This window comes from Aythya marila (genome assembly GCF_965140915.1).
Source record: "Aythya marila genome assembly, chromosome: 1".
In the NCBI taxonomy this organism is placed as follows: domain Eukaryota; kingdom Metazoa; phylum Chordata; class Aves; order Anseriformes; family Anatidae; genus Aythya; species Aythya marila.
In genome coordinates this window covers 140,639,697-140,664,594 of record NC_139042.1, presented here as the reverse complement: position 1 = coordinate 140,664,594, position 24,898 = coordinate 140,639,697, and the positions used below count along the sequence as shown (strand labels likewise).

Genomic DNA, 24,898 nt, shown 5'->3' with positions numbered 1-24,898 from the left:
CCAATTAAATATTACTTTAAATGCTACTTTTAAATCTTTCAGAGATGCATTGAAATGCCCCACAACTATAGACTGTAGCTGCATATTGGCTAGATTCAGCTACAGGCCTGCATCAAAGCACAGTGAGATGGTGGTATCACTAAGAAAAAAAAATAAAAAAAAAAATATCTGAAATCTGGAAAAGGTTGATGTGGGTAGCCTGTGGCTGTAAGCAGTCTGGGGTGACAAATGGGAACACCAGGCGGTCAGACACGGGAAAACAGTGCCTGTGCTTCACAGAGCAACAGTGGGTGAGTGCAGTCGCCCCAAACTTTGATGGTTTGCGCCTGCTTTCGGCAGGACTGGTTCGCTGTTGGTGGTGGAGCCTGCAAGGAGCAGAGGAGCACCGGTGGGGGCACCGAGAACCGCCTGGAAACGGGCTGCGGGGACGTGCGGCCCGGTTTCAGTAGCCCCCAACCACCCCACAACAACCCTAGGGACGCCCGCGGGCCCCCTCCTCCCACACCGAGCAGGAGCCGGGGCCACCCCCTCGGCGGACACGGCGCCGGCCTCCACGTCAACCGCTCCCCCTAGCGGCCCCCGCCGCCATTTCCGGCCCCACGGAGCTTCCGCGGCGTCATTTCCCTCGCCGCCGCCGCCAGCAGCAGCAGCAGCAGCAGCAGCAGCAGCAGCACCGCGGCCGGCCCGAGGGGACCCGCGCCCCGCCGCCGCCTCCCCCCCGCGGCCTCCCCGCCGCCTGCACCCTCCCCGCTGTTGCTGCTGTCGCCTCCTCCTCCTCCTCCTCCTCCTCCTCCTCCTCCTCAGCCGCCCGCCCGCCGCCGCCGCCGCCGCCATGGCCATGAGGCAGACCCCGCTGACGTGCTCCGGGCACACGCGGCCCGTGGTGGACCTGGCCTTCAGCGGCGTCACCCCCTACGGGTACTTCCTCATCAGCGCCTGCAAGGGTGAGCGAGGGCGGCGGGGACGGAGCCCCCCGGGGAGGGACGGAGTCCCCCGGGCCCCCCTGTGCTCGCAGGCCGCGCCCGGCCCCGCCGCCTCCCTGCGAGGGGGAGAAGGGGAGGAGGAGGGCGAGGCGGGCGGCCAGCCGGGGGCTCGGCTGTAAGCGTAGCCTGCGGGGTGCCCGAGCCCCCGTTCGTTTGGTTGGGGAGGGAGGGGAAGGGATGACTCAAAAATACTGGTCTGAAGCTGCCTCTTTCTACTGCATGTGCGCCTGTCCTGCAGCCTTTAAAGTCTGCTCCCTTTCAGCCAAGGCGGCTGCCTTCCTACAAACAGAGCGGTGATGTCCACCTCCTTCCCCGTGAGACATCTCTTCTGCTCGTTTGTGAGGGGCATTTTCACTTCATACGTGTAGATTTAGATCTTCTGGATGTATACATGTGTTTAAAAGGACATTCCTCTCCGCCTTGGAGTGCTTCATCGTCATCTGTATTGATTTGCGTGCGAATAATATTTTGATAGCCTCCTGGAAAACATAATCACAAGAAAGGTTTTCCAAGCCTCTTTTATTTTTGCAACATCTCTGGATACGTTTTAAATGCCTCCGGTTATAAACAAAATGCTCCTTTTTGCATACTGTCTGAAAATCCCACCAAAATCAAAGGAACTGCTCTGCCTGATGAGAATTTGGGCAGTCTTACCCATCACCCTTCTACTGTAGAAACAAAACCAAAAGAAAACTTGTATCTCATCTGGAATAGTATTCCAATATCCATAGTTTTAGGTACATGCAGGAGGTGCAGCTGTATACTTAATTTCTTCAGCTAAACCATTTTACAAAGAATGGGTCCATAACTTAAGTGTGCTGCCAGTAAGGGAGGCCAGTCCATTGCCAATTTCATTCTGTTTCATGCAAGGGAATCTTTTCTTAAAACAGTTCCATTTTTTATCCTGTTACCTGAATAATGGTTTTGTTTTTGTGAAGATGGTAAGCCTATGCTACGTCAGGGCGACACAGGAGACTGGATTGGCACATTTCTAGGCCATAAAGGTGCTGTTTGGGGTGCTACTTTGAACAAGGATGCCACAAAAGCAGCTACAGCAGCAGCAGATTTTACAGCGTAAGTGCTTAACTGCTTTTAAAGTCTGTATATTGATTTTAGGCAATAGCACATTTTTGTGACATACAGCTGTAGTAAGTTACTGGTTCATTTGTTGTTTTTTAGTAAACTATTAGCTTGCTTATGAGTAGCTAAATTAAAACCAAGAATTTTAGCTGCTTGCAAGCAGCTATAGCTAATTCTGTCATGCTGAACAACTACTATTGCTTCTTGACAAATATGCTTAATTACTGTACTGCTTTGCAAGAGTAACATTTCTGTTCAATTATAAACTCTAGTACTGTAGTTATGCCAGAAAGAGTTGAAAAAATGATTTTTGTGTCTACCAGTTAAACACTTTTTCTTTCAAGAACACTTGCAAAAACACCAATGAATTCGTTGTTGTTTTTTTTCTTTGTTTGAACTGTTTGCAGTCTATATTAATATATTTGACAGGTTGAATCTGGATAATACAGGCCAATCTGTAAAAGTTGCAGAGAACTGCATTTGTTTGTCTTAAAATAAAATGCTACTTAGTCTGCATTCACTTGAAGAAGCTGGTGGAGGAAAATGGTGGTATAGTACAAAAAAAAAAAGCTTTAGTAATAACATGAGGTATACTTACTGACTGTATTGTAATTCATTGTAATGTAGTGTTCATTATTTTTTAAAAAAAGTAACAATAGCATCAGGAAAGATTAAGTAGGATAGGAAAAACGGGGTAATTTGACTGTCTAAGCTGTTTTATCCTGGTGCTACTAAAATGTAAATGTTTTTTCTTGTCATTCAGCAAAGTATGGGATGCTGTGTCAGGAGACGAACTAATCACATTGGCTCACAAACACATAGTCAAAAGCGTGGATTTTACACAGGTATGAAAAACTTTCATAGCTTACTCAACAGAGAGGTAAGCTCTTGGGTATGTTTTGGTATTAGTTACTTTTCTTCTTTTTACGTGTGTATTTTAATAGGCAAATAATCTAGCATACAGCTTCTAGTTTGTAAGATCAAAGCTTAAATTTAATAGATGTTTTAAACACTGTGTGAGAGAAAGAATGGTTATTTTAAGACTCATGGATGAAGTCTGGTATTTCAATTCAAAATAGAGTTGACACTTTATAACTTCTATTTCAGGATAGCAATTATCTGTTAACAGGTGGACAAGATAAATTGTTGCGCATCTATGATTTGAGCAAGCCAGAAGCAGGTAAGTCTTCATTTAGAACTTTTTTTAAATTAAACACAACTTCTGAAATTCACAGAAGCACAAAAGACAGAGTCGAGCGTTGTTTTACAAACATTTAACACTTTGATGTACTAAGATACAGATTATCTTTAAATTTATCCTTTTACAAGTGAAGTAGAGGTTATCTATAGTGGGCTTCAAGGATAGCATGTTTCAGTTCAACACAGACGTATTGGGAGTAGGTAATTAAATTCAGTCATCTGAAAGAAAAGAAGTTTCCATGTCTTTAAAACAGTGTTTAAATTCATATCAACACTGACCTACTGAAGATTGACAAAAAGCTAGATAGCACCGGTTTTAAACATGGGGAAGCTTTTCAAGTTGAGACAATCGGATAGTCTAAACTTAACCAACTTGTGTGTTTTTCTGTTTCTGGAATAAGACCTGTAAATAAAGTCAGAGGTGTTTGAAGTAATTTTACAGTTTCTGATAAATAGAAGCCTGTGTAGATTACTGGAGCTCCTAAAGTGCTGCATGGTGTCATTTTTGGTGTTTACATGTACTGAAATACTTTTATTTTATTTTAAGAACCTGATGTTGTCAGTGGGCATACTTCTGGCATTAAAAAGGCTTTATGGAGCAGTGATGACAAACAGATTCTTTCAGCTGACGATAAAACTGTTCGGTAAGAAAAAATAACTTTGAGTTTTTGAAGAAGCTCGTTTATTATCATAAGGTCCATCAGAGGATCGTTTTGCCTTCTGGTAAAGGATATCAGTAACACAGGTGATTTGATCCTAGGTTGCATGCCTAACGAAATGCTTTTATGTTGTTAGAGACATAATTATCCAAATAATTCTGATTTACCCCATGAACATGTCCTCACTGACAGTAAGAGGTGGTCTTTGACAACTGAACAGCAGATTGAATTTGTCTTTCATAATCCTAGAAAATACTCATTATGAGTATTGTGAATACATGTGAATCTTTCAAGGCTTGGTTATGGAAGAAAAGGCAGCAATACCTCAGCATGAGGTGTGAGCTAGCCAGGGTCTGGCATAAAAGACTGGGAAGCCTATTTGGAATCAGTGCTCTGGTGATAGACAGATAGTAGCTTTCATTCTGTGCTGTGCCAGTAAGTTGTGAAGGCTTTCATGTCTTTAAGATGGCTTCCTGGTCATGGTTAAATGTTTTGTTTCCTTAATGCTGGATTGGTAAATGTATGGAAATGTAGACAAACCTGGCTGCGGTGGTGAGGAAAGCTGGGTAAGCAATTCCAGACCTTTTGTCAGACCCTTCCTCAAACATTGCTGTCTAGATGGGAGATACACCTTGCTGCTTTTTCAGCTTTCTATTTAATGTGACCAGCATCATCTCATTCCTAGTTGTTTTATCATTCTAATATCTATAACACAGAGAAATAATCTGGGTTTGTGGAAAGAAGGAGGGGAGGGTTGAAGTCACGGGTACAGTCTAAATGTAGTCTCCTTATTGGCTCCATTGCTTTTCAGTTTTCATACCATAGAATGGTTTGGATTGGAAGGGACCTCAAAGATCATAAAAACCCCCCTAGACCACCCACTAGATCAGGTTGCTCAGGGCCTCATCCAACCTGGCCTTGAACACCTCTAGGGATGGGGCATCCACAGCTTCTCCGTGCCAGTGCTTCACCACCCTCTGAGTGAAGAATTTTCTCCAAACCTCTAAGCTAAATCTCCCTTCTTTTGGTTTAAAATCATCCCCTCTTGTCCTGTCATTTTCTGTCTGAGCAAAAAAGCTGTTCTCCATCTTTTTTTATAAGCCCCCTGCCTTCCTCATGTTCAAGATAGACCAGACCAGATGCTTGCCTTTTTTTCTTTTTCTACTTTAGAAATTCTACTTTAGATTTTAGATATAGAAATCTAAATTCTATTAAAAAAAAAAAAAAAAATCTAAATCTAAAAAAAAAATCTAAAAAAAAAAATCTAAATCTAAATCTAAAATCTAAATTCTACTTTAGATTTTAGAAATAGAAATGTGGAGGTCACTCAATTTATGAATTTTCTTATGTCACAATTTAATTTGTTTTCTGTTTAGATATCTCTGGCATGCCTAGGTAAAATTTTATATTAAGTGAGTCTGTTATTTGGGTAAACTGCTATTAGTACCTCTCTGTGTTCTGAGTTAAAAAGGCAGAATGGAATATTCAGTCATTGCTTCTAGAAAACTATTTTTCAGGAGATGTATAATAAGGTTTTTAGTCTCGTAAGAGAACCCTTGAATGGTTGAATGATATGTGGACCATTTACTGTTGCATGAAGTTTCAAAAGTAGTATTTTAATGCAACCATGCCTTAATTCTCACCTATGTAAAGCTAGGCAAAGCAAAGAATGCCACTGAAAATCAAAGGTCCCTGTGGAATCAAACCACAGGCTTTCTTTATTAGGTGTGTTTTGTGTTGTTGTTGTTTTTTTTTGTTTGTTTTTTTTTTTTTTGTTTTGTTTTGTTTGGTTTTAAACCACAGCTTCCCACAGATGGGGATAAAAGCTGTATGATTTGCTGAAGTAATCTGAGAGTCTGCCTTGTGTTTCTGTTTCCTGTTAAGCCTCTGGGACCGGAGTACTATGACTGAAGTGAAGGCACTAAATGTTGCAATGTCAGTGAGCAGCATGGAGTATGTTCCAGAAGGACAGATACTTGTGATAACCTATGGGAAGACTATTGCTTTTCATAGTGCAGAAACGTGAGTACAAAACACAGGATTTTCACAGGTTGAGTAATGGGTTTGATTGTGGGTAAAACTAGTACAGGGCCGAAATATGAAAGCGGCAGAACTGATGTGCATTGATATCTTCGCTTGCAATCTTGTCAGAAGAAGTGTAAAACCACTATCCTTCTCTAAAATAGAGGTTCCTAACTACCTGTGGGATGGATGCTAGGCTGTAAAGGTTCGGTGCCATTTTCATAGTTCAAACCAACTGTAATTGTCATTAAATAAGAGCTTCATCCAGGCTTCCGTTTAGTGAGCTTTTCAGGGAACTAGGTTGTTATTTATACAACCTTTGTGATGTCTTTAAGAAAGCATGTTACACTCTTAAGCATATTTCAGTAAGTAGTTCTGAATCTGTGAGCCTTTTGTCTTACTTATTCTAGTTGTTTCTATGAACTAGTTTCTTAACTTGATGGACTTGACTTGCAGGTACTAAAACTTGTTTTGGAAACTGTGTGGGTGTCTTCTGTTTTTCTTAAAAGCAGTTGTGATTTGTAGAATCAGTTTCTTTGCTTTCAGGACCTTTATTTAACACAAAAATTCTCCCTCAGTCTAGAGCAGATTAAATCATTTGAAGCACCTGCTACAATCAATTCTGCATCACTTCACCCGGAGAAAGAATGTTTGGTTGCAGGTGGTGAAGATTTTAAACTCTATAAATACGACTATAACACAGGAGAAGAATTAGGTATGTTTGCCTTTTATAATAGAAAAATGAGTTGTGACGTAAGTATTAGATTAATGACGGAGGCTAATAGATGAGACTATTATACGAGGTCTTAGCATAGCTTGCTGTGCAAGACAATGAAAAAGTATGTAGTCATTTAAGAGTTATTTTTCTCAGTACATCTAACGTATATCTAATGTTATTGTTCTAGATCTAATTAAAACCCTCATTAAACAGCTCTTTGTACCTATTGGGAAAAAAAAAGTTAAGTCATTCCATACTGCTGTATGTTAACTTAAGTGTCTTCTATGGCATTCATTATGTCAAATGAGTCACAGCTACTTGGTTGTGTGAAAAATGTAATACGTTTGTGTTCTTCTTAGTGTTGGCCAAATACGGGTTTTTAAGTGTATTTTTAACTTTGTCCGTTAATCCTATCCTCATAAAAACAGATGTATGCACAGTGAGTGGTTGAAGGAACAAAATTGTATACTCTATGCTACTGGCTTGTTTTGTACTTCTGCCTTGAATTTGATTTAAGCACCTGTTTTATTGTTTAGCATAGCATTAATATCCTATATTAATATTAAATCACTGGGATACCAGTTATTCTAAACTTTCACAGAATCACAGAATTTCTAGGTTGGAAGAGACCTCAAGATCATCGAGTCCAACCTCTGACCTAACACTAACAGTCCCCACTAAACCATATCTCTAAGCTCTACATCTAAACGTCTTTTAGATGAAAGTCTTTTAGAAAGACTTCCAGGGATGGTGACTCCACCACTTCCCTGGGCAGCCTGTTCCAATGCCTCACAACCCTTTCAGTAAAGAAGTTCTTCCTAACATCTAACCTAAAACTCCCCTGGCGCAACTTAAGCCCATTCCCCTCGTCCTGTCACCAGGCACGTGGAAGAATAGACCAACCCCCACCTCGCTACAGCCTCCTTTAAGGTATCTGTAAAGAGCAATAAGGTCACCCCTGAACCTCCTTTTCTCCAGGCTGAACAAGCCCAGCTCCCTCAGCCGCTCCTCGTAGGACTTGTTCTCCAGGCCCCTCACCAGCTTCGTCGCCCTTCTCTGCACCCGCTCAAGCACCTCGATGTCCTTCCTGTAGCGAGGGGCCCAAAACTGAACACAGTACTTGAGGTGTGGCCTCACCAGAGCCGAGTACAGGGGGACGATCACCTCCCTAGCCCTGCTGGTCACACTGTTTCTTATGCAAGCAAGATGCTTTGTTTTGCATCAGAATAAAATACTGGGAAAGTGCCCCCATCAATACTTCTGTTTTCTTCTTATTATCAGTCTTTACCAGTTAACTTCTGCTGTTGACTGATACTTGAAATTATGTTTTTCCAGAATCTTACAAAGGACACTTTGGTCCAATTCACTGTGTGAGATTTAGCCCTGATGGAGAATTATATGCCAGTGGTTCAGAGGATGGTACGCTAAGGCTGTGGCAGACAACAGTAGGGAAAACCTATGGTCTTTGGAAGTGTGTAGTTCCTGGTAAGTGCGTTTGTTTTTGTGGTAAAACTAGCTGTTTCATATTCAATTCTTAGGTAATACCTAGCAGTAACATCTCAAGTGGTATATAACATCTGAATTTTGTACAGTATCTGTACTATCACTTGAGGGTCTTCTTAGCCCCTCACGTTGGTTGGATTTAAGGTTTTGCTTTTGTAGCTGTCATTTAATCAATTAATTTCAAATCTTTAAGCTCGATGAATATAGACCCTTTGTGTCTAACTAAGCAAATGGTCTCATATTTTGATGTTAAAGAACAAGAGGTATGAAGTACTTTTCTGAATACTTGAGGACAAAAGAATCTCTAGAAGGAAGTGTCTATAATAGGCTTATTTCATATTGCACTTCGGTTCTCTAGAAAACTGGAAGGAAGTAACAATTCATGGAATTGCTTACCCAGCTTGTTCTCCTCAACACTACAGTGTTGTGTTTTTGTTTTTTTTTTTTATATGATTTATGTTGGTCGGGTAAGTGAAGGTATTAACTATTTTTTCTCCTCTCTGCAGAAGAGGAGAATGCAGAAGCAGCAAAAGCAAGGACCAGTCTTCCAGGAACTGCAGAGGAGGAAATAGGTAATGCACTGAACTGCCAAGTTCCACTCAGCTAGGTGTTAAAAGATGAGTCGAGATGGTAGAGTTCTTTAGGATGGGAGAGTTAGTTTTCTCCAAGTACCTTCTGTCACTTTTCACTCCTCTCAGAAGATATCGAAGTGCATTTTTCTGAAAATGACTATAAGTGTCGGGCTGGTGACTAGAGCTTTGTCAGCCTGCAGACTGAACAGATGTGGTAGAATAACTGAATCAGGTTAAATGGGAAAACAAACCAAACTGGTCTTTAAAACAGGTGCTGCAGCATTTCTTTGGTTTATATAGGTAAGGTGAAATTAAATAATACCCTCTTTGTTTCATAGCAGAAGAAGTTGCCTCTGAAAACTCAGATACAGTGTACAGCTCAACTCCTGAAGTTAAGGCGTGATTATCTCAACTGTTTTGCAACATATGGACATACAAGACTAAATCAAGTGAGCAGTGAACAGCAGCCTTCCAGAGTGCGCTCTCTACGTAAGGCAAAGATGGGCAGTAATTGATGAGAATGCGGTGGAAGTGGCTAGGTGTTGTCTGTAAGAGAACTGAGTATCCAAAAAAAGAAGACAAGTAGTAGAGTTTTGCTGTCTTTTTAGCATAACTGCCTACTGTCTTTCGAAAGAAGCGTGCAAACCAAGATCCAGTCTCTCCAATTTCAATTAGACTCATTGTAGTGTGTTTTCTTTATTATGGAGAAGAAATATAATGGCTTTTACCTTTTTTTTTCTTCTTGAAAACTGAAAGATTTGGCTTTAGTTGAAAAGAAGGGGGATTAATGTACTAAAAGTATTTGGTTGGGTTTTTGTTTCATTGTACACTGCTTCTGAATGTTTAACTGTTTTCAGTTGTCTAAATAAAATGCCTCTCAAAACTCCTATCTTACTCTTTAGCCTTGGGTTCATGGAATAGAAAAGCAGCCAAGTTAATTGTGTAATCCTTTCTAACATCTGTTTTTTTGTACTATACAGAGGGAAAGCAATAAGAACGTTTTAGTGTTCAGTACAGAGAGTGGCAAGTTCTTGATGTGTAAGCCTTGTGTTATTTTATTCTTTGAAGTTTGAATGTAAAAGTGAGTCTAAAATCAAAAGCATTGAAAACTACTAAACTAAATGTGCTGCCTGAAATACTTGGTTGTACACAGAAATTTCAGAGGTTGGCTATGAATCTGTGTAAAGCTTGGGTTTAGTCCTCTAAACTGGATTAAAAAAAAGTTACTCTCTCCAGGTCAAAATCATATTTTCTTCATTAAAGAAAATATTGCCATTCTTCCACTTGTCACTTCCTTTGGTGTTATACTAAAAGGTTTACAAAACATGCTCTGTGTGAAAAGGAGAAATGTTACGTAGGTACATTTAGGTGGGTTCTTGTTCTTACTTTCTTTAGGATTTGTGTCCAAAGGATTACCAGTAAAGCTAAAAAAAAAAAAAAACGTTAAAATTGAAGCTTAACATGTGAAAACTTGGATATAAATTGTACAGTGGTAATTCTATATAGAGAAAATACTCTCACAGTGAGGGCAGTCAAACGCTGGGAAGGATGTAGAGGCTCCCTTCTTGAAGACACTGAAAACCCGACTGGATTTGGCCCTGATGAAGCTTTGCATGCTCATGCGGGGGCCTACGATTCAGTAGGTCTCCAAAAGTCCCTTCCAGCTCCAAGTCTACTGTGGCGGAGGTGGAAACAGTAACATGGGGAATAATAAAGAATGATAAAATGAGTCTTGGTTTCTTAGTAAATTATGGTGTAATCAAAGGTGTGTTAGTTCAGTGACAACTCCAAAGATAACTTTGAAATATTTACTGAGATTTATCTGAATGAGTACTCATCTGCTTTACAGCTAATAGTTTGATTTAGTCATCTCTTAATTCTGTTAAGGCTTATGATGATTCCAAATCTTGTGCTTCAACCCAGAAGCTTACTTTACCAGTTGAAAAGTGCATTTAAAACAAGGAGCTCTATCCCTGCTGTAGTGAAACTTCTTACAGAGAGTGGTCTTTGTGCTGTTTCAAGTAGGCTGCTCAGCACTTCAGAGGGAACTCTGGAACAGCATTCTCAAATCTAAGAGCTGTGACCCTTCACAGCTTTACAAGATGCTGTTGTAGTTGATGGTTTCTTTTCTAGCAGTGAATGAGTAGGGCTAAAGTTGCAAGATGTCTTGATACTGATAATGCTTTATACTTCTTTTTCCTGCATTTGCACTGTTGCAACTGTAGGGGAAAACCGTAAAACTCGTGGTGTTGTCAGGGGCTTTGTTTCTAGATTTTCATTTTGCCAGGTGTTAACAGAAAGCTTTACGAAGTTGGTAAGTTTATATAGAGCATGTTCTGTAAGTGTTGGAGGAGCATGAACTGTACTTTGAACTCGGAGCTGGCCGGACTCCTTGTGGGGGCCGCTGTGCGGGTAACACAAAGCAAAGGGGCGGTGGTCTCGGTGCCCCGGCTGGGGGCTTGCCTAGGCACGGGTGGGCTTCGTGCCGGTGGCCCGGCTACCGGGGGCAGCGTGGCGGCATCTGCCTGCGCCTCTTAAAAAATGGGGGGCAGTCAGGCTTCCCCCCTCTGCTCCCCGGGCTCACCGCCTCGCCGGGGCAGGGCACGGCGCGGCCCGGAGCCGCCCGCCCGCTGTCCCCGCCGCTTCCTGCCGGTGCGGGGCGGGACCGGGGAGGCCTCAGGCGGGCTGGAGAGCCGCCGGTAGCGCGGGGATGGCGGCCAGAAACCCGGGCACCGAGCTGGGTAAGGGTCTGGGCCCGCGGGGAAGGCCGGGCCGGGGAGAGACAACGCGGGGCGGCGGCGGCCCGGCCTCGGGCCTCCGCAGCGGGAGTCTCCCCCCCCCAGGCTGTGGGCTCCGTGGGGCTGCTTCCCGTCCCGGCTGCCTCCCGTCGCGTCTCGGGGGCTTCGAGGCTCCCCCTGATCCCCCCCAGCGGGAAGCGGGGCCCCGTGGCGGAGGGGCGCGGAGCAGCCGGGCTGTGCGCCCGGTGCCGGTCAGGCTTTCCGAGCACGCTTGTTTCAAGTGTACGAAAAGGTGGTGGTGGTTGCCCTCACGCAGCGCCCTGCTTGCCTGCCTGGAGGGGCTCGGGGCACAGCAGAGCCCGTGGGACGTGTGGACATGGCATGCAGTCGGGCTGGGTCCCCTCCTGTGCCCCTTCCAGGCTCTGACTGAGCGAAACCTTTTGTTGCTGTTGTTCTCTTCTCTCTTTCTCTCCCCCAAGAGTTTCAAAATACTTTTGATTTGAAACCCGGGACTTTGCCTTTCCATATTTGTCACTTGCTCTCTGGAGGCTGACCAGGCTTTTCCTGATGTTTGCAGGTGATCTTCGGTCCAGAAAGGTGGCAGTACCCCAGATAAGACAGAGATCCTCCAATAAAGGTTTCCTTGCCACTCCCCAGTTGGAACTTGTATTCTGCTGGCTGCTGAATACATCTTCTTGGGAAAGGGAAGTGGCCCTGGCTCTCTGACTTCTCCGTGTAGCTAAACCCAACTGCAGTGGTGGAGTGAGTTGAGGTGACTGGCCCCTTTACGGCCACCTGGAAGGGTGTGATAACTTGGTCAGTGGCAGGAGATGTAAATTAAGTGGAGGAGATACAGGGGCGGTGTTGTGGAAGCAGAGGAAGAGGAGATCTCAATCAGCGCAAGCAGAGTGCAGGAGGCCGTGCAGCACAGGGTCATGGGGTTGTACTCCTCTCTCTAGCACAAGGGCAGGCGTTTTTACAGAGTTAGTGTGCAGTTTGAATGATTAACCTGTGGACAAGTTGAAGCTAACTCTGTTTTCATTGTCTGCAGTGACTGATGTGCAGCTCCTACAAGTGAGCTCTCATGTTGCTCTCTGATGTCCTTATCCTTAGGCTGCTTAAGTTTCTTTCAAGCATAACCATCTGAACATTATATTTTTTGCTGACACAAATGTGTTAATAATGCAGTGGCAAAACTTCTGTCTCTGTTACAAAAAAAAAGCATGCAATTTTGCACATGCGCTCCAGCTATTGTAAACTAGGCATGTGTTGTACTTCTTACAGTAAATTTAGTCCTACAGTTAATTACCTTCATGTGCAGGAACTCCATAAACTTGAATCTAAAGTCAGTTCAGTTTTATTAAACAGTTGTCATCCAAGCGAGAGGAGTAGTCGTAAGGAAGACAATGCTGCCAAGTATGAAATCACTGGTAGAGACAGGTGACCTCGATATCTTTTGGCTGGATCTTGCTGTACAACCATAGGGAAAAGAAAAGAAAAAGTACTCAGTGTACAACTAACCAGCAAAGCATAGTCTTTAGTTTATGCACCCACTAAAATAATCTTTGATTTTTGTAATCTTTCCATGTATTTTTTGTAATTTTCTCTTCCTGTAATGCCACTGCCCAAGAGATAGGGTTAACTTGTGTGCAAGATTAAGGGAGAACACGGTGGGATGAATGTCTTCAGGGCTGCACTACACGGCCTATTCCAGTTGCAATTTATTCACCTGGGAAGGCCACTGCCCCCAGTTTATCCACAGGTACTTGTTGCCATCCCCTCCCAGTGATTTCTTTAAATCAGCTGTGGTCAAAATAACCCAGGTTGGAGGTGCAGGGTGTTGCCTTGCAGGGGGTGTTTCTAACTGCTTGCTGACTTATGCTGGCACTTCAAGGGAGAAAATCTCCCTGCCATTTAGTCTCCAAGTAAATACACATCTGAAATACTTTAGTACTATTATCTTAAGTAAGTTGCTGTATTGTATTTTAAGTGTAGTACCTTCACTGGTAACAGGAGTCAAAAGCGGTGTGTTAAGCCCTTGCCTTTATCTTTCATGGTTGCTAGCTATACACGCTGCTTCTGTGACTTTACATGTTAGCTTTTGAAGGTTTTGCCTGCTTGCAGCAGCAGCTCTAACAGTAATTCAAATGATTTGCTCCATATCTTGCAGAGCTTTCTGTAACATTATAGGTGTTTGCTAATAGGGACACCTAGTGGTAAAATATCTTTTACTTAAAAAATACTTTATTTCATTTGAATTATTTTCTGTGCTTCTGTTATTTCTTTGTTCAATACCTGATGTCATTATTTATGAAGTGTGTTTTGGATGCCACTGTTAGAGAGCATCTTATTTATTCACGAATGGCAAACTAAACTGTTCTTAAATCATTGCATATAATGCTTCCCCATGTGAATTTTTTCCAGTAAAATAAATACATTTTTGTAAAAAGCCTTAATTAATCCTTTCTTTCTTCGTATCACTGTTCCTCAGTAGAAGTAGGAGTTTACTTGTTAAAAAGAATAGGTACATCTGAAGCAGATAAAGGCACAGATTTGAATGAACTAGTCAGAGGATCACTAGTCTAATGTACTGGCATTTCTGATATATTTTCAGTGAGGCAATCATATAAAGAAGGTGGATAAGAACTTTTGCAAGTTTGTCATTCCACAGGGACTGTCTGCGGAAGCATTCTTTTATACTCAGGTATGTCGTGATGACTATGAGGGCTGAAAGGAATCTGCCTCTCCTGTTCTGCTCTTAAGGGCACTTGAGTATAATGGACCAGGTGCTTTGTACTTTATCACTTTTCAGAAAAGCATCAGATGCAACTTTTTAATGCCACTTCAGAACAAAATAGTGAGAAACGTAAATGAGCATTTGCTTTGTAGTGTAAGCTAAGTAGTGTACTCCTTGGGTTTAACTGCAGGGATGTAGGCATCTGCCACATGTTTTTTCTGTTCCCTTCAGATGTAATTTTGATGCAGCAGCTTCAGAAGTCATGGAGAAAGATGTCCCATAACCTTGGGTAGAGGCAGAAAATGACAATTAGGACGTTTAAAGCTCAGCAGATAATGCATCTTGTGCATCCTGAACTTGTGCCTAGGTACAAATTTTCCTTCGGGCAGCTCAGCAGGGAATGGCCTGAACAATGACCCAAGGTCATGTGGCAGATCAACAGTGGAATTGATTGCCAGTTGAAAAAAATACAGTTTTGCAATTTATTTTATTATAAGGGGTGAGTCAAGCTTGACCAACCTAATTGCCTTCTATAGTAAAATGACTGGTTATGTTGACAAGGGGAGAGCAGTGAATGTCATTTATTTCAACTTTATCAAGGCTTTTGAAGCTATCTCTTGCAAAATTATTGTATCCAAGTTGGGGCATTTGGGTAGGTAGATACCTGAATGGGTAAAAACCTTTGAGGCTGGTACTAGGTAGAGTGATACAGGTGTTTCGCCAGGTGCCCATCTTGTTTAACCTTTTTTCAGTAACCTAGAGGAGGTGAGAGACTTGGTGCTTATAAAGATTGTAGACGTCACTAAATTGACAAGCTGGCACAAGTTCAGCAGAGGGCTGCCAAGACAGCTTGGGCCTGGAGCACCTGCCCTGTGAGGAGAGGCTGAGGGAGCTGGGTTGAGTTAAGCTGGTGAGGAGGTGGCTTCAGGGGTACTAACAACAGCCTGCTCATCCCTGTTGAGAGGGCATCAAGAAAGCAGAGACAGGCTCTTGGCTTGCGTGATGAGATGAAGTAAGACAACAGACTTGTCCTCAGACAGAGAAGTTCAGACTGGATATGAAGAAAAACTTCATGCAGGACAGTCAGGCAGTGGGGCAGGTTGCCCAGAGTCTGTGCAGTCTCCATCCTCGGGGGCTCTCAAAACGCCATTGGATAAAGTCCTGAGAAACATGGTCTGAGCTCAGATTTGGCCCTGCTGTGAGCAGGAGGTTGGATGAAAGACTGGATGATAGAGACCACCCAGCCCAAATCATTCTTTGATTATTTTTTGTTGTGTGTGTATATACACACACACACACATATATATTTGAATAATGAATAATTTATTACACTTGTTTTGCCAAGTATGTTCTTGGACTATTAAAAAAAAAATCTATCCATGTTGCTCAGTCCCTCTAGATGAAGGGCCCAGAAATATATTTGTTATGTTTAAATTGATATTTTTAATTATAGTTGGTATTTCTGAGCCATTTACATATGAGAGCTAGCCCGATGGTAGGTGGCATTTAGATAATGAAGCATTGCATCCCTTTTCAAGACAGCATAATTCTGTTCTAATATATTAATAGCTGGTTTTAGCCTGTACAGTGGTTCTGTTCCTTCACTGTTTCCTCTCTAACACTGAATCTGCTAGACAGCTGTAATTTGAAAGAAAGATAGATATCTCAGAAATATCTAAATCACTGGGCAGAATGACCAAAGTAGTTGCTCTGAGTGAAAGGCAGGCACAGCTCAGCAATTATGTGGCTTCTCGTTACAACTTTTTTTTTTTTTTCTCGGCTTTATCCAAGTAATAATGTCCCGTCTTACTGCATAGTCATAAGGACCAGAACAGGACAGCTGGGCTACTGGGGTAAGGAGAGGTCTTCATAGGCAGGGTGGAAGCAGAAGACTGAGATCTGCAGGAAAGCAAGCTCCCACTGTTCTGCAGCTCGTGGAGCTGCCAACCTTCTGAGAAAAGGCTCATCAGCAGTTTTCAAAGTGCTTTGGAGGATGCTGTGAGCCATTTCATCTGATCCATAGCCAAGATGATATGATCTTACCAATATCGCGAGCCAGTAGAGCTTATTTCTAGTTCAGAGCTCGTGCCTTGGTGTCCTCCTTTGTGTACCTGAATGCTGATGACTTGCAGACTGAACTTCTCCCATATAAGAAGGACCTGTCTGAAAATAACATCGGTCTCTGGCAAGAGTTACTATGGGAAAGTGATTTCAGCTTCTATGTCAAAGAAGCTGAAAACCCCCCAAGCCCTAAACAGCTTATTTGGTAACAAATCTGTTGTATAATATGACCTGATCCTGGATTTTTTTCTCTCTCTTCAGTGTTTTTCTTAGACTTTGCATGGCCAGCTGGATTCAGCCCATGTTCAACTGAATACCTCATTTCTCCACTGAAGGTTCAGGACACAGTTTCACATTAGCTTCTCCAGAAATAATAGCTTTCATCACTTTCCTTACCCATTTTATCATGTGTTCATGGTAAGAGCAGGAGCACACATGCTGTTTCTGGCACAGAAAAGGAAATAAACAGTTGGGGGGGCAGCTTCTTTTGGGGACAGCACTGCTTTGAAATGCTTGTGAAACTACAGCCTCAGGCATTCTTTAGCTTTCTGTTTCGCCATCTGAAGGGTAACAGCTACACATTTTCCAAAGCTTCTGAAAAGCTTAGTCTTTTTTTTTTTTTTTTTCTTTCCATGAGGAATGTGTTAGATATCTTAGATATTTATGTAATTATACTAATGAAGTGGTTTTATTTATTGTTTTCTGAGGAAATGCTTGGTATTTTTGGAGTCATGTTCTTCAAAGGGAGGAGATGAATTTCCTGTTAAGATGTTGAATATGATTTTTTCAAATGTCTTCAGAGGAAAAAGTAAACTTGAAGAGTGATTACAGAATATTGGCTAATTAGCTATAGTGTAACTGCTTTAATTACTTTTATCCCTGAAGCCACATGACTGTGCAGATGACTAGCAGATGACTTATTTAAAAAAAAAAAAAAAAAAGACGTGTTCACACTGCAAGGTTAATGAGCCTAATTAAATATAGTTTTTCTTAGCCAGATACTAAATCATAAAGCTTGGGGGAGTGGAGGAGGGGCAGAATCCAAAGGCGGTCAGTTCTATTTCAAATAATGGTTTTATTCTGATTTTTTTTAATTGAAGAAAAAAGCTGGCGTTGTAAGTGATTTTTCTGAATAGAGACACTTATATTTAAAAATCTAGTGAGGTCTCACACAGCAAACTTTGAAAATCTATTTAGAGACAATTACACTGAGACATACTTGTTTTCAGTTGCCCGCTGCTTTAATTAATGGAGAAGTGGGCTTGAATAAAAGATCTGTGTCAGATAGGAGTCTCCATCTGCTGCTGCATATTACTAGAACCTTTGTCCTTCTTTGCCTTGCATTCTTTTTATTACAGCGTTTTTATTTCTCTTTGTAAGTTGCCTAATATTTTGCATGGAGTTCTGATATTCTTTTTTTTAAGCTTTTTATTTTTTTTAAGCTGTGCACAGTTTAATGTCCCACATTCAAAAAAGACTCAGGCGTCCAAATTCTGTGGTCTTTCAAGGAAACGAAAATCTCAGACACAAAAATTAGATTGGGTTACCGTGTGTCAGCTACCTTCATGACTGGTCTCGAGATATTAAAAACAGAAGGTAAAATGTATTGCATGGTGAGACCGAAGGGTTTAAGCCAGTGTCTTTCATTGTACTGCACAGAACCGAGTGTGCATATTGCTGATGAGCTGGCATATGGTGACTTTCTCATGTGATTTCCCACTCTGAGGAGATCAGGTAAAACTAAATTTTACATATGGGGCTTTTTGGTTCTGAACAGAGGTTTTGTTTGTTTGTTTGTTTTGTTTTGTTTTTTTAATGGACCATAAGAATAAGCATATCATCTTTCAGGTACCCACTCCTTTAAAAGCAGCAATGGGTGAATATGAGTTAACAAATTAGTGGCTTATTTCACTTCCACTATTCTTCCACCTCTTTTTTCACATTGATTGTGAATTTCTTAAACATTACTTCTCCCACCACTGCCCGAAAAGCATTACCCTCGATTATTTCCTTTAACCTAATCTAATGTGCAGGACTTCATTTCTTGCACAGATTTCTCAGACCTTCTGAGAAGCTATGCCCAAAGGTCAGGTAGGGCCAGATATAGTAACGGTATGTCTCTAGTAGTCCAGCACAAGATATATTAGATTAAATCCTCTCCAAATAATAAGTAACAAAGTGTTAACCTCCCCATGGAGGCAACTGCTGTTCTATCACTTAAAATCAGGTTTATGCTCCAGTAGCCAAGAGGTTGAAAATTTTCCATATTTAACAAAGTGGATGCTGTCTTCGTATTCTTCCAAACTCTTGTGTATAAGGTAGCTTTTAGAGTAAGTCTGATTTCTTGGCTGTCTTCCGTAAGGTAGAAAGAATGGGTTAGAGTAGATTAACTGAAGCTTCTGGATCCTTATTAGAGAGTTAGAAGCTGAGTTTCTCATGTAAACTGGCTTCTTTGACTTTATCATATTTTCCAAAGGAGCTGAAAGATCATGTATGCTCAGGAGAGTTCAAAAGTTACCATGACAAATTGGAATATGGTTAAATGATTTCACCTGAACACTTGGCACACAGTAGGAGAATCACTACACAGAGTTTGTGTTTCCTTTATTTGTCTGTGTATTCATTTATATTTTCCAATGGGCTTTGGCAAGTATCGCCTATGGTGGCCCCATGGGAAGAGTTTTATGTTCTCTGCTGATCACCCAGGAGACTTGACCTTAAAGCAACTGCAGAAGATGTAGCTTACATTTCAGCTGTCCGTGTTTGTGGTTTACATTTATTGACATTCATAAAGAAGGAACAATCTAGCCGTAAGTATTGTAGCTATAGCTCTTCTCGGCTGCATTCTATGTGCCAGATGAGCTGCTTGCATTTGAGACAATGAATTAGCCTGTGGCTTTTCAAACTGAGAGAGTTAATGAGGGTTTGTTGTTACAGAGGTTTGTAACTTCGCTAGCTCCTCCTTTTTCACCATACAATGACTGATACTAGAAATCCTAAAATTCCTTCTTTTGTTTACTTCCTCTGGTCAACATTTTGACCCTGCCTGCAGGTACGGCTTATGTTATTACTTATAGGTGGTAATAGAAAAGCAGTCGCAAGGTGACTTACAGAACAAGGCTTAGTCCAATTTTTTCATGCCTTTGTCCTGCATTTCAACTGAGTCATCTCTACTGTAAATTGGTTTCTCCAGTGTTTTCTGTAAGTCCCATTAGGAAAACAAGCTTGTATTTACACATATTTTGGCTGGTGTATTGGTCCTGCGCTTTTATATGTTACTAAAACTAAAAATTATGAAGAAAAAACTCAGGACAAGATTTCTGTATGAAATTAATGATTTTGACTAACTGCTTTTTTTTTTTTTTTTTTTTTTTTTTTTTAATGCAAGCTTAATACAGCAAGAAAGAATACTCCCAGAGATGAGAAGTACTTAATAAATTAATTGATTGATTAATAATTAATCAATTACCCAGAATTATTATCTCTTAATATCTGAACAGGTGTCCATATACAGTCCTTAACTGGTGATGGTAATCGATGATTGCCACTGATGGGGTTGATTTATTGACGGTTAGTGGTTGATGATCGTTAATATTGTCTTCAGAGTATATTCATAGTTTTGTTATATGAATAATATTTAGAAGAATTAATTATGTTTTGGAATACGGGAGATTTTAAAGATGTTTCATTTTCCTTTACCTGTATCCTTCTGTGAGCAGGAGGATTTGAGTGTGTTTATTAACATTCAAATTTGCACCTCTAGTTTATCATACTAAGCAGAAATTTCAAGATGCAAGGCCCTGAACTATCAATTCTCCATTATCAGTTACCCTTCATTAAGAGGTAACCATTTTTTAGTGCTTCTGGTTTTGGACAGTTTCATTATTATGTAAATGTTGAGCATCCACTTTTCTGTGACTTGGTTATTGTTTATGGATTCTGAAACTCATTGAAATTGTGAGCCAGACTGTCTGCAGTGGGCATCTGAAGAAATTCACAGATGGAAGATGGGGAAACAAGTCCCCTGGGGTGCTTGGCAAGGTGAACACTTCTGAGGCAGGCATACATCTCAGCAGCTTCCAGGCAGATAGATGTGCTGCCCAGGAATTCTCTACATTTGGAGACTTGTAGCTAGCCAGCTCCTAGTAGCAAATTCAGTGAAAGTAGCTCTAGACAAAAACAACCTAAATGCATTATTACACAGAGGTCTGTACAGAGTTTTTGGTGCCATGTGGGATAGAGATCCTATAATCAAAGGTACACACACACACAATGCCATTGGATCCTGGTTGCAGGCAGAGAAGCAAAGGATTGAATAAATGTTACCGTACTCTGGAATCAAGCAGTAAATTAGCAAGCAATGGGAGAAGGCTGTTTGGTGTGTTCTTGTCTACTATGTGTGTAATAAACTTCACAGTTCAGGACTGGAAACATAGCATCTCTCACCAGCTTTAAGTTAATTAAGTTTTAACAGCAAAGAAAACATGCTGTGTGAAACATCCAGTTCACAGATCCCCTGACTGAAGTTAGTAGTATGATGTTTTGGACGGTGAGAAGTGTGCAAACCCTTTAAAGGATATGAAAGCACAACGTGCTCTTCAGAGGACACAAACAAAGCTACAACTTTCATCCAAATTCCCACGCGGTACATTAAATAACACAGAAATAGATGAGAGACTTTTTTTTCTTTTTCCTCCCACCCCAGAACTTGGCTGGATCTCAAAAGTATATGTGAACCAACCTGCAGTTGTGAGGCATGCAGAACAAATTCAGAAATGGAGAACTGTGAAAGGTAATTGGCAAGTAAGTGCTCTTTTTATGCATTCTGTTCCTGTATTTTTAAAGCAGTCACTCTCCCTCTCTAGGCTGCAATATTGAATTTTGCTCAAGATGCATGTAAACTTAAAAGATGTGCTTGTCCGTGTCTTATTTTAATAATTTGTATTTGATGATGATGGGATGGAATAAGGTGACGCGTTTATCCAAACAAGTTAAAAACCTTATAACTCATGAGTGGCAAAACCGCAAATGAATTTCAGTCATCTTTATTCATGAGTGGATTAAATTGTATATTACTATCCCACCACATTTATTCTGTTTCCCAGACAGACTTCCTTGCACACAGCCTTCTTATTTTTTAATTTTAAAGCTGTAAGATATGGTCGTGGTCCCTGTCAAGTTTGACCTACCTGGATGATTGTTGTTTACTTAAACATGCCCAACATGTGTGATTTCTTTGCTTACATACTGCTTGCCTAAAACTCAAAAATCCTAACTGGCTATGAGACTTGGAAGGGGGGTGGTGGTGGTGGTGAAAGGCAGGGAGAAAAAGAAGAAAAGAGGCCACGTACATTATGGGGGCTGACTTCTCAACTGCTAAGATACGGTAAACAATCAGTTATTGTCCATCTTACTATAAAATACATTCATGCACGTAAGCGACTTGTAAAGCCAGTGGTGCAAATTAACTTTTGTACAAGGCTGTCTTGTATTCATTGAACACACGTTTAGAGGGGCTTGGCAGTTACCGTCAGCCTCTGCTGCCCTGCTGGCAGAAATGACAGATACTGACCTGGTGCATGTTTTGGCTTCTTCAATTCGTAGATGGGAATCAAAATGCAAAACTGTCAGTTCAGCAAGGTAAGCAAATGCTGCCAAGCAGAGCAAGTAAGGCATGGCCACGTGCTGGCTTCTGCCGCCTTACTGACAGCTCTGGCAGGCAGCGTTGGATGCAGGAGTGCCATAAGCACTTTGGCAGTGTTCAGCCAAAGGCAGAGGCTGAGAAATGCCATGGAGTAGACCCAGAGCTCCCAGTGAGCTCTCAGCTGTGGGGCTGTAACTGGTGTCCAAAGGACAAGCTGATTCCAGGTTCACCAAACAACTGTGCTGCAAGCAGAACAAACAAGGAGAAATATTGATAATGCCACTCATTAGAACAAAGCAAGAATCACTTAATTATACCTATTTTTTCAAGAAAATCCTCAAAATAGTTGACATTCTGAGCTTAGTGTGTCAGGCAGCCATTCTGGGTTGGCCGAAGCTACCTTCAGGATGAGCACAAATCTTGTAGACCATGGTTCGGTGACAATTTGAGGGAACTGCGTAAGATCCTACTATAAGTTGCTAGCGAGTAACTTCCTGCCTATTAGATGAACCTGGAAGTCTGTGCTTTGAACGTTATGAGTAAATAAAAAGATAGACATAAGCTACTAAAGATTGGAGATTAGCTCAGCATTTCCTGAGTTTCCTACTTGATACTAAACTTAGCAATTCAGTGTTTCTGAGTTTGGACATTATACTGTCAGTGAGAAGATCCAGAAGGTATTCTGTAACCTTGGCTATCTTCAGATACTGCATTTTAAGATACATGTTTTAAAAATCCCTTTAAAAAAATGAAGTTCATACTAGTTCATGGAACTCCCGTGCTACACCTGTCTTAATGACTTTATGATTTATGTCATGATAGATGAGACAAAAAATCCTTTGAATGAAGGATAAAAGCATCCAAGGAAGAGATACTTTAAACCATTTACAGTGAAAAACATTTCTAAAGTATTATAGGGGAAAAGTAGAAATCACTTAGAAACAAGCAGTCAAGCTTAGACTAACAGAGGCCAGTAACAGCTCATTACTCATTCTACTAACCCTAAAGCAGCTTTTGGTGTAATACTGTCGTGGTTCTGCTCGAGTGGGCAGCCGAGCTCCACCACAGCCGCTCTCTCACTCCCCCTCCTCAAAGAGGAATGGGGAGAAAATATGTAAAAAAGGGCTCAAGGATTGAGATAAGGACGAGAAAATCACGCAATAATTATTGTAACGGGCAAAACAGACTTGGCATAAGGAGATGGTAAGATTTATTGCCTACAACTAACAAACAAGAGAAGTGAGAAAACAAAGGAAAAAAGCAAACCAAAAGCACCTTCCCCCCCATCCGCCCTCTTCCACCTCCTCCCCCCGAGCGGCGCAGGGAAACGGGGGGATGGGGGTTATGGTCAGTCTACAGCACTTCTTCTCTGCCGCTCCTTCTCGGTCACTCTTGTCCCCAGTGCTGTGGGGTCCCACCCACGGGATGCAGTCCTTGATGAACTGATCCGGCGTGGGCTTCCCACAGGCAGCAGCTCTTCCAGAACTGCTCCAGATATGGGTCTGTACCACGGGGTCCATCCCTGAGGAGCAAACTGCTCCAACCTGGCTCCCCTACGGGCAGCGGCTCCTGCCGGGTCACCTGCTCCTGCGTGGTCTCCTCTCCACGGGCTACAGGTCCGGCCTGGAATCTGCTCCGGCAGGGGTCTTCCACAGGCGGCAGCCTCCGTCGGTAAAGGGCCACCTGCTCCACCGTGGTCTCCTCCACGGGCTGCAGCGTGGAACCCTGCTCCACCGTGGTACTCCATGGGCTGCAGGGGGACATCCTGCTTCACCATGGTCCTCACCACAGGCCGCAGGGGACTTCTGCTCTGGCGCCTGGAGCACCTCTCCCCCTCCCTCTACACTGACCTTGGCACCTGCAGGCTGTTTCTCACTCCCTTGACTCTCCTGGCTGCTGTCTGGCGCAGCGTTTTTTTCCCTGTCTTAAATATGCTCTCACAGAGGCGCAAACAACATCGCTTATTGGCTCAGATCTGGAAAACAATGGGGCCCTTCCCAAACATGGGGCAGCTTCTAGATCTTTCTCACAGAAACCACCCCTATAGCCCCCTGCTACCAAAACCTTGCCACGTAAACCCACTACAAATACTTACTACAAGTTTAGAAAGGAGACTCCCATTAGCAAAGTGGCACAGGTCTGTAGGCTGGCCTGCCTCTTAAGATTTGCGCAGTAATACCTCCATGCAGAAGCAAGAAGTTTTGCTGCAGATATTGACAAATCATGTCATACAGCAGAATGGTCAGGGAGGCATTGCCTGTGATATTGCTGTATAGATTTTGCTACTGCAACCTCTCCCCTTGTTGAACAAGTGCCAACCAAAAGATGTCTACTTTTAGTGAAGCTATTACTGTAAATGAGAATTTACTGGAAGACCTTTAACAAATACTTCAAAACAATGTTTCAAGTTCAATTTTTGTTCAACAACAAAGCTTGAAAATTTTTTGGTTTTGCTTTTGTTCAGTGCTCTGATCAATACGTCTTTTAATATTCTGTTGCATTTTCAACTAAATGCTGCCTTAGCCCTGTAATTTAGCTCTTATGCTGTTTTTTTGTTTTTTTTTTTTTTCCAAATAATTACAATTTATATATATTTTATCTCAGATTCACATAACAGAAAGTGGAAATATCTGGTGTATAGATCCTGTTTTAAGAAACATGGGTTCTTACCTCCCATTGCTTCCATGTTTCACTCTCACAGCAGAACAGACATAAAAATGTGCAAGTGTACAAATTGCTGACATGTACACTCATCTGGTTATTTGTGTTTGCAAACCTGTGCTGCTTCTTAAGCACATGTATAATTTACCATGCATACCAGCTTTAAAGATACAGGCGAACTGCATAGCATGGAACATACTGAAACAGTAAGGTTGTTCACATAGGTGATGGTTTTGTCTTTGTTTTAGAGAATTAGATTTGAAACTAAATGTTTTTTGTCCAGTTAAAAATGTTGTATGATTCTTAGAGTCCTGTTAGGT

The 24,898-nt window shown here is 41.8% G+C and overlaps 2 protein-coding genes across 5 annotated transcripts in view; both read left to right on the top strand.

Moving 5' to 3' along the window:
• Nucleotides 1-656: 656 nt before the first annotated feature.
• STRAP (serine/threonine kinase receptor associated protein) lies at nucleotides 657-10,016 on the top strand. 2 transcript variants are annotated; one of them, XM_082751898.1, is made up of 10 exons: nucleotides 657-944; nucleotides 1,922-2,057; nucleotides 2,827-2,908; nucleotides 3,171-3,243; nucleotides 3,811-3,907; nucleotides 5,807-5,944; nucleotides 6,523-6,659; nucleotides 7,998-8,147; nucleotides 8,672-8,737; nucleotides 9,079-10,016. In XM_082751898.1, the coding sequence occupies exons 1-10, from the start codon at nucleotides 833-835 to the stop codon at nucleotides 9,138-9,140; spliced, it is 1,053 nt and encodes a 350-aa protein (XP_082608024.1). In that variant the 5' UTR covers nucleotides 657-832; the 3' UTR covers nucleotides 9,141-10,016. The 2 variants fall into 2 exon arrangements, with proteins under 2 accessions (XP_082608024.1, XP_082608023.1); XM_082751897.1 differs by having other exon boundaries at nucleotides 659-944; nucleotides 9,076-10,016.
• Nucleotides 10,017-11,382: 1,366 nt separating this feature from the next.
• DERA (deoxyribose-phosphate aldolase) overlaps nucleotides 11,383-24,898 on the top strand; it is a 55,745-nt gene continuing 42,229 nt past the window's right edge. For 2 of the 3 annotated variants that reach the window (XM_082764283.1, XM_082764285.1), the window contains exons 1-2: nucleotides 11,383-11,478; nucleotides 20,979-21,076. In XM_082764283.1, coding sequence (XP_082620409.1) covers nucleotides 11,448-11,478; nucleotides 20,979-21,076 — 129 coding nt within the window. In that variant the 5' untranslated portion in view covers nucleotides 11,383-11,447. Of the gene's footprint in view, nucleotides 11,479-12,535; nucleotides 13,238-14,089; nucleotides 14,180-20,978; nucleotides 21,077-24,898 lie in introns of those variants that run through there. The other variant, XM_082764284.1, reaches the window with a different exon arrangement.

Bases quoted from the DNA above. Each gene is read 5' to 3' on its own strand.
- STRAP (XM_082751897.1), top strand. From the start codon at position 833: ATGGCCATGAGGCAGACCCCGCTGACGTGCTCCGGGCACACGCGGCCC. The intron at 3,244-3,810 runs GTAAGTCTTCAT...TTTTATTTTAAG, and splicing joins TTTGAGCAAGCCAGAAGCAG to AACCTGATGTTGTCAGTGGG. The intron at 3,908-5,806 runs GTAAGAAAAAAT...TTTCCTGTTAAG, and splicing joins GCTGACGATAAAACTGTTCG to CCTCTGGGACCGGAGTACTA.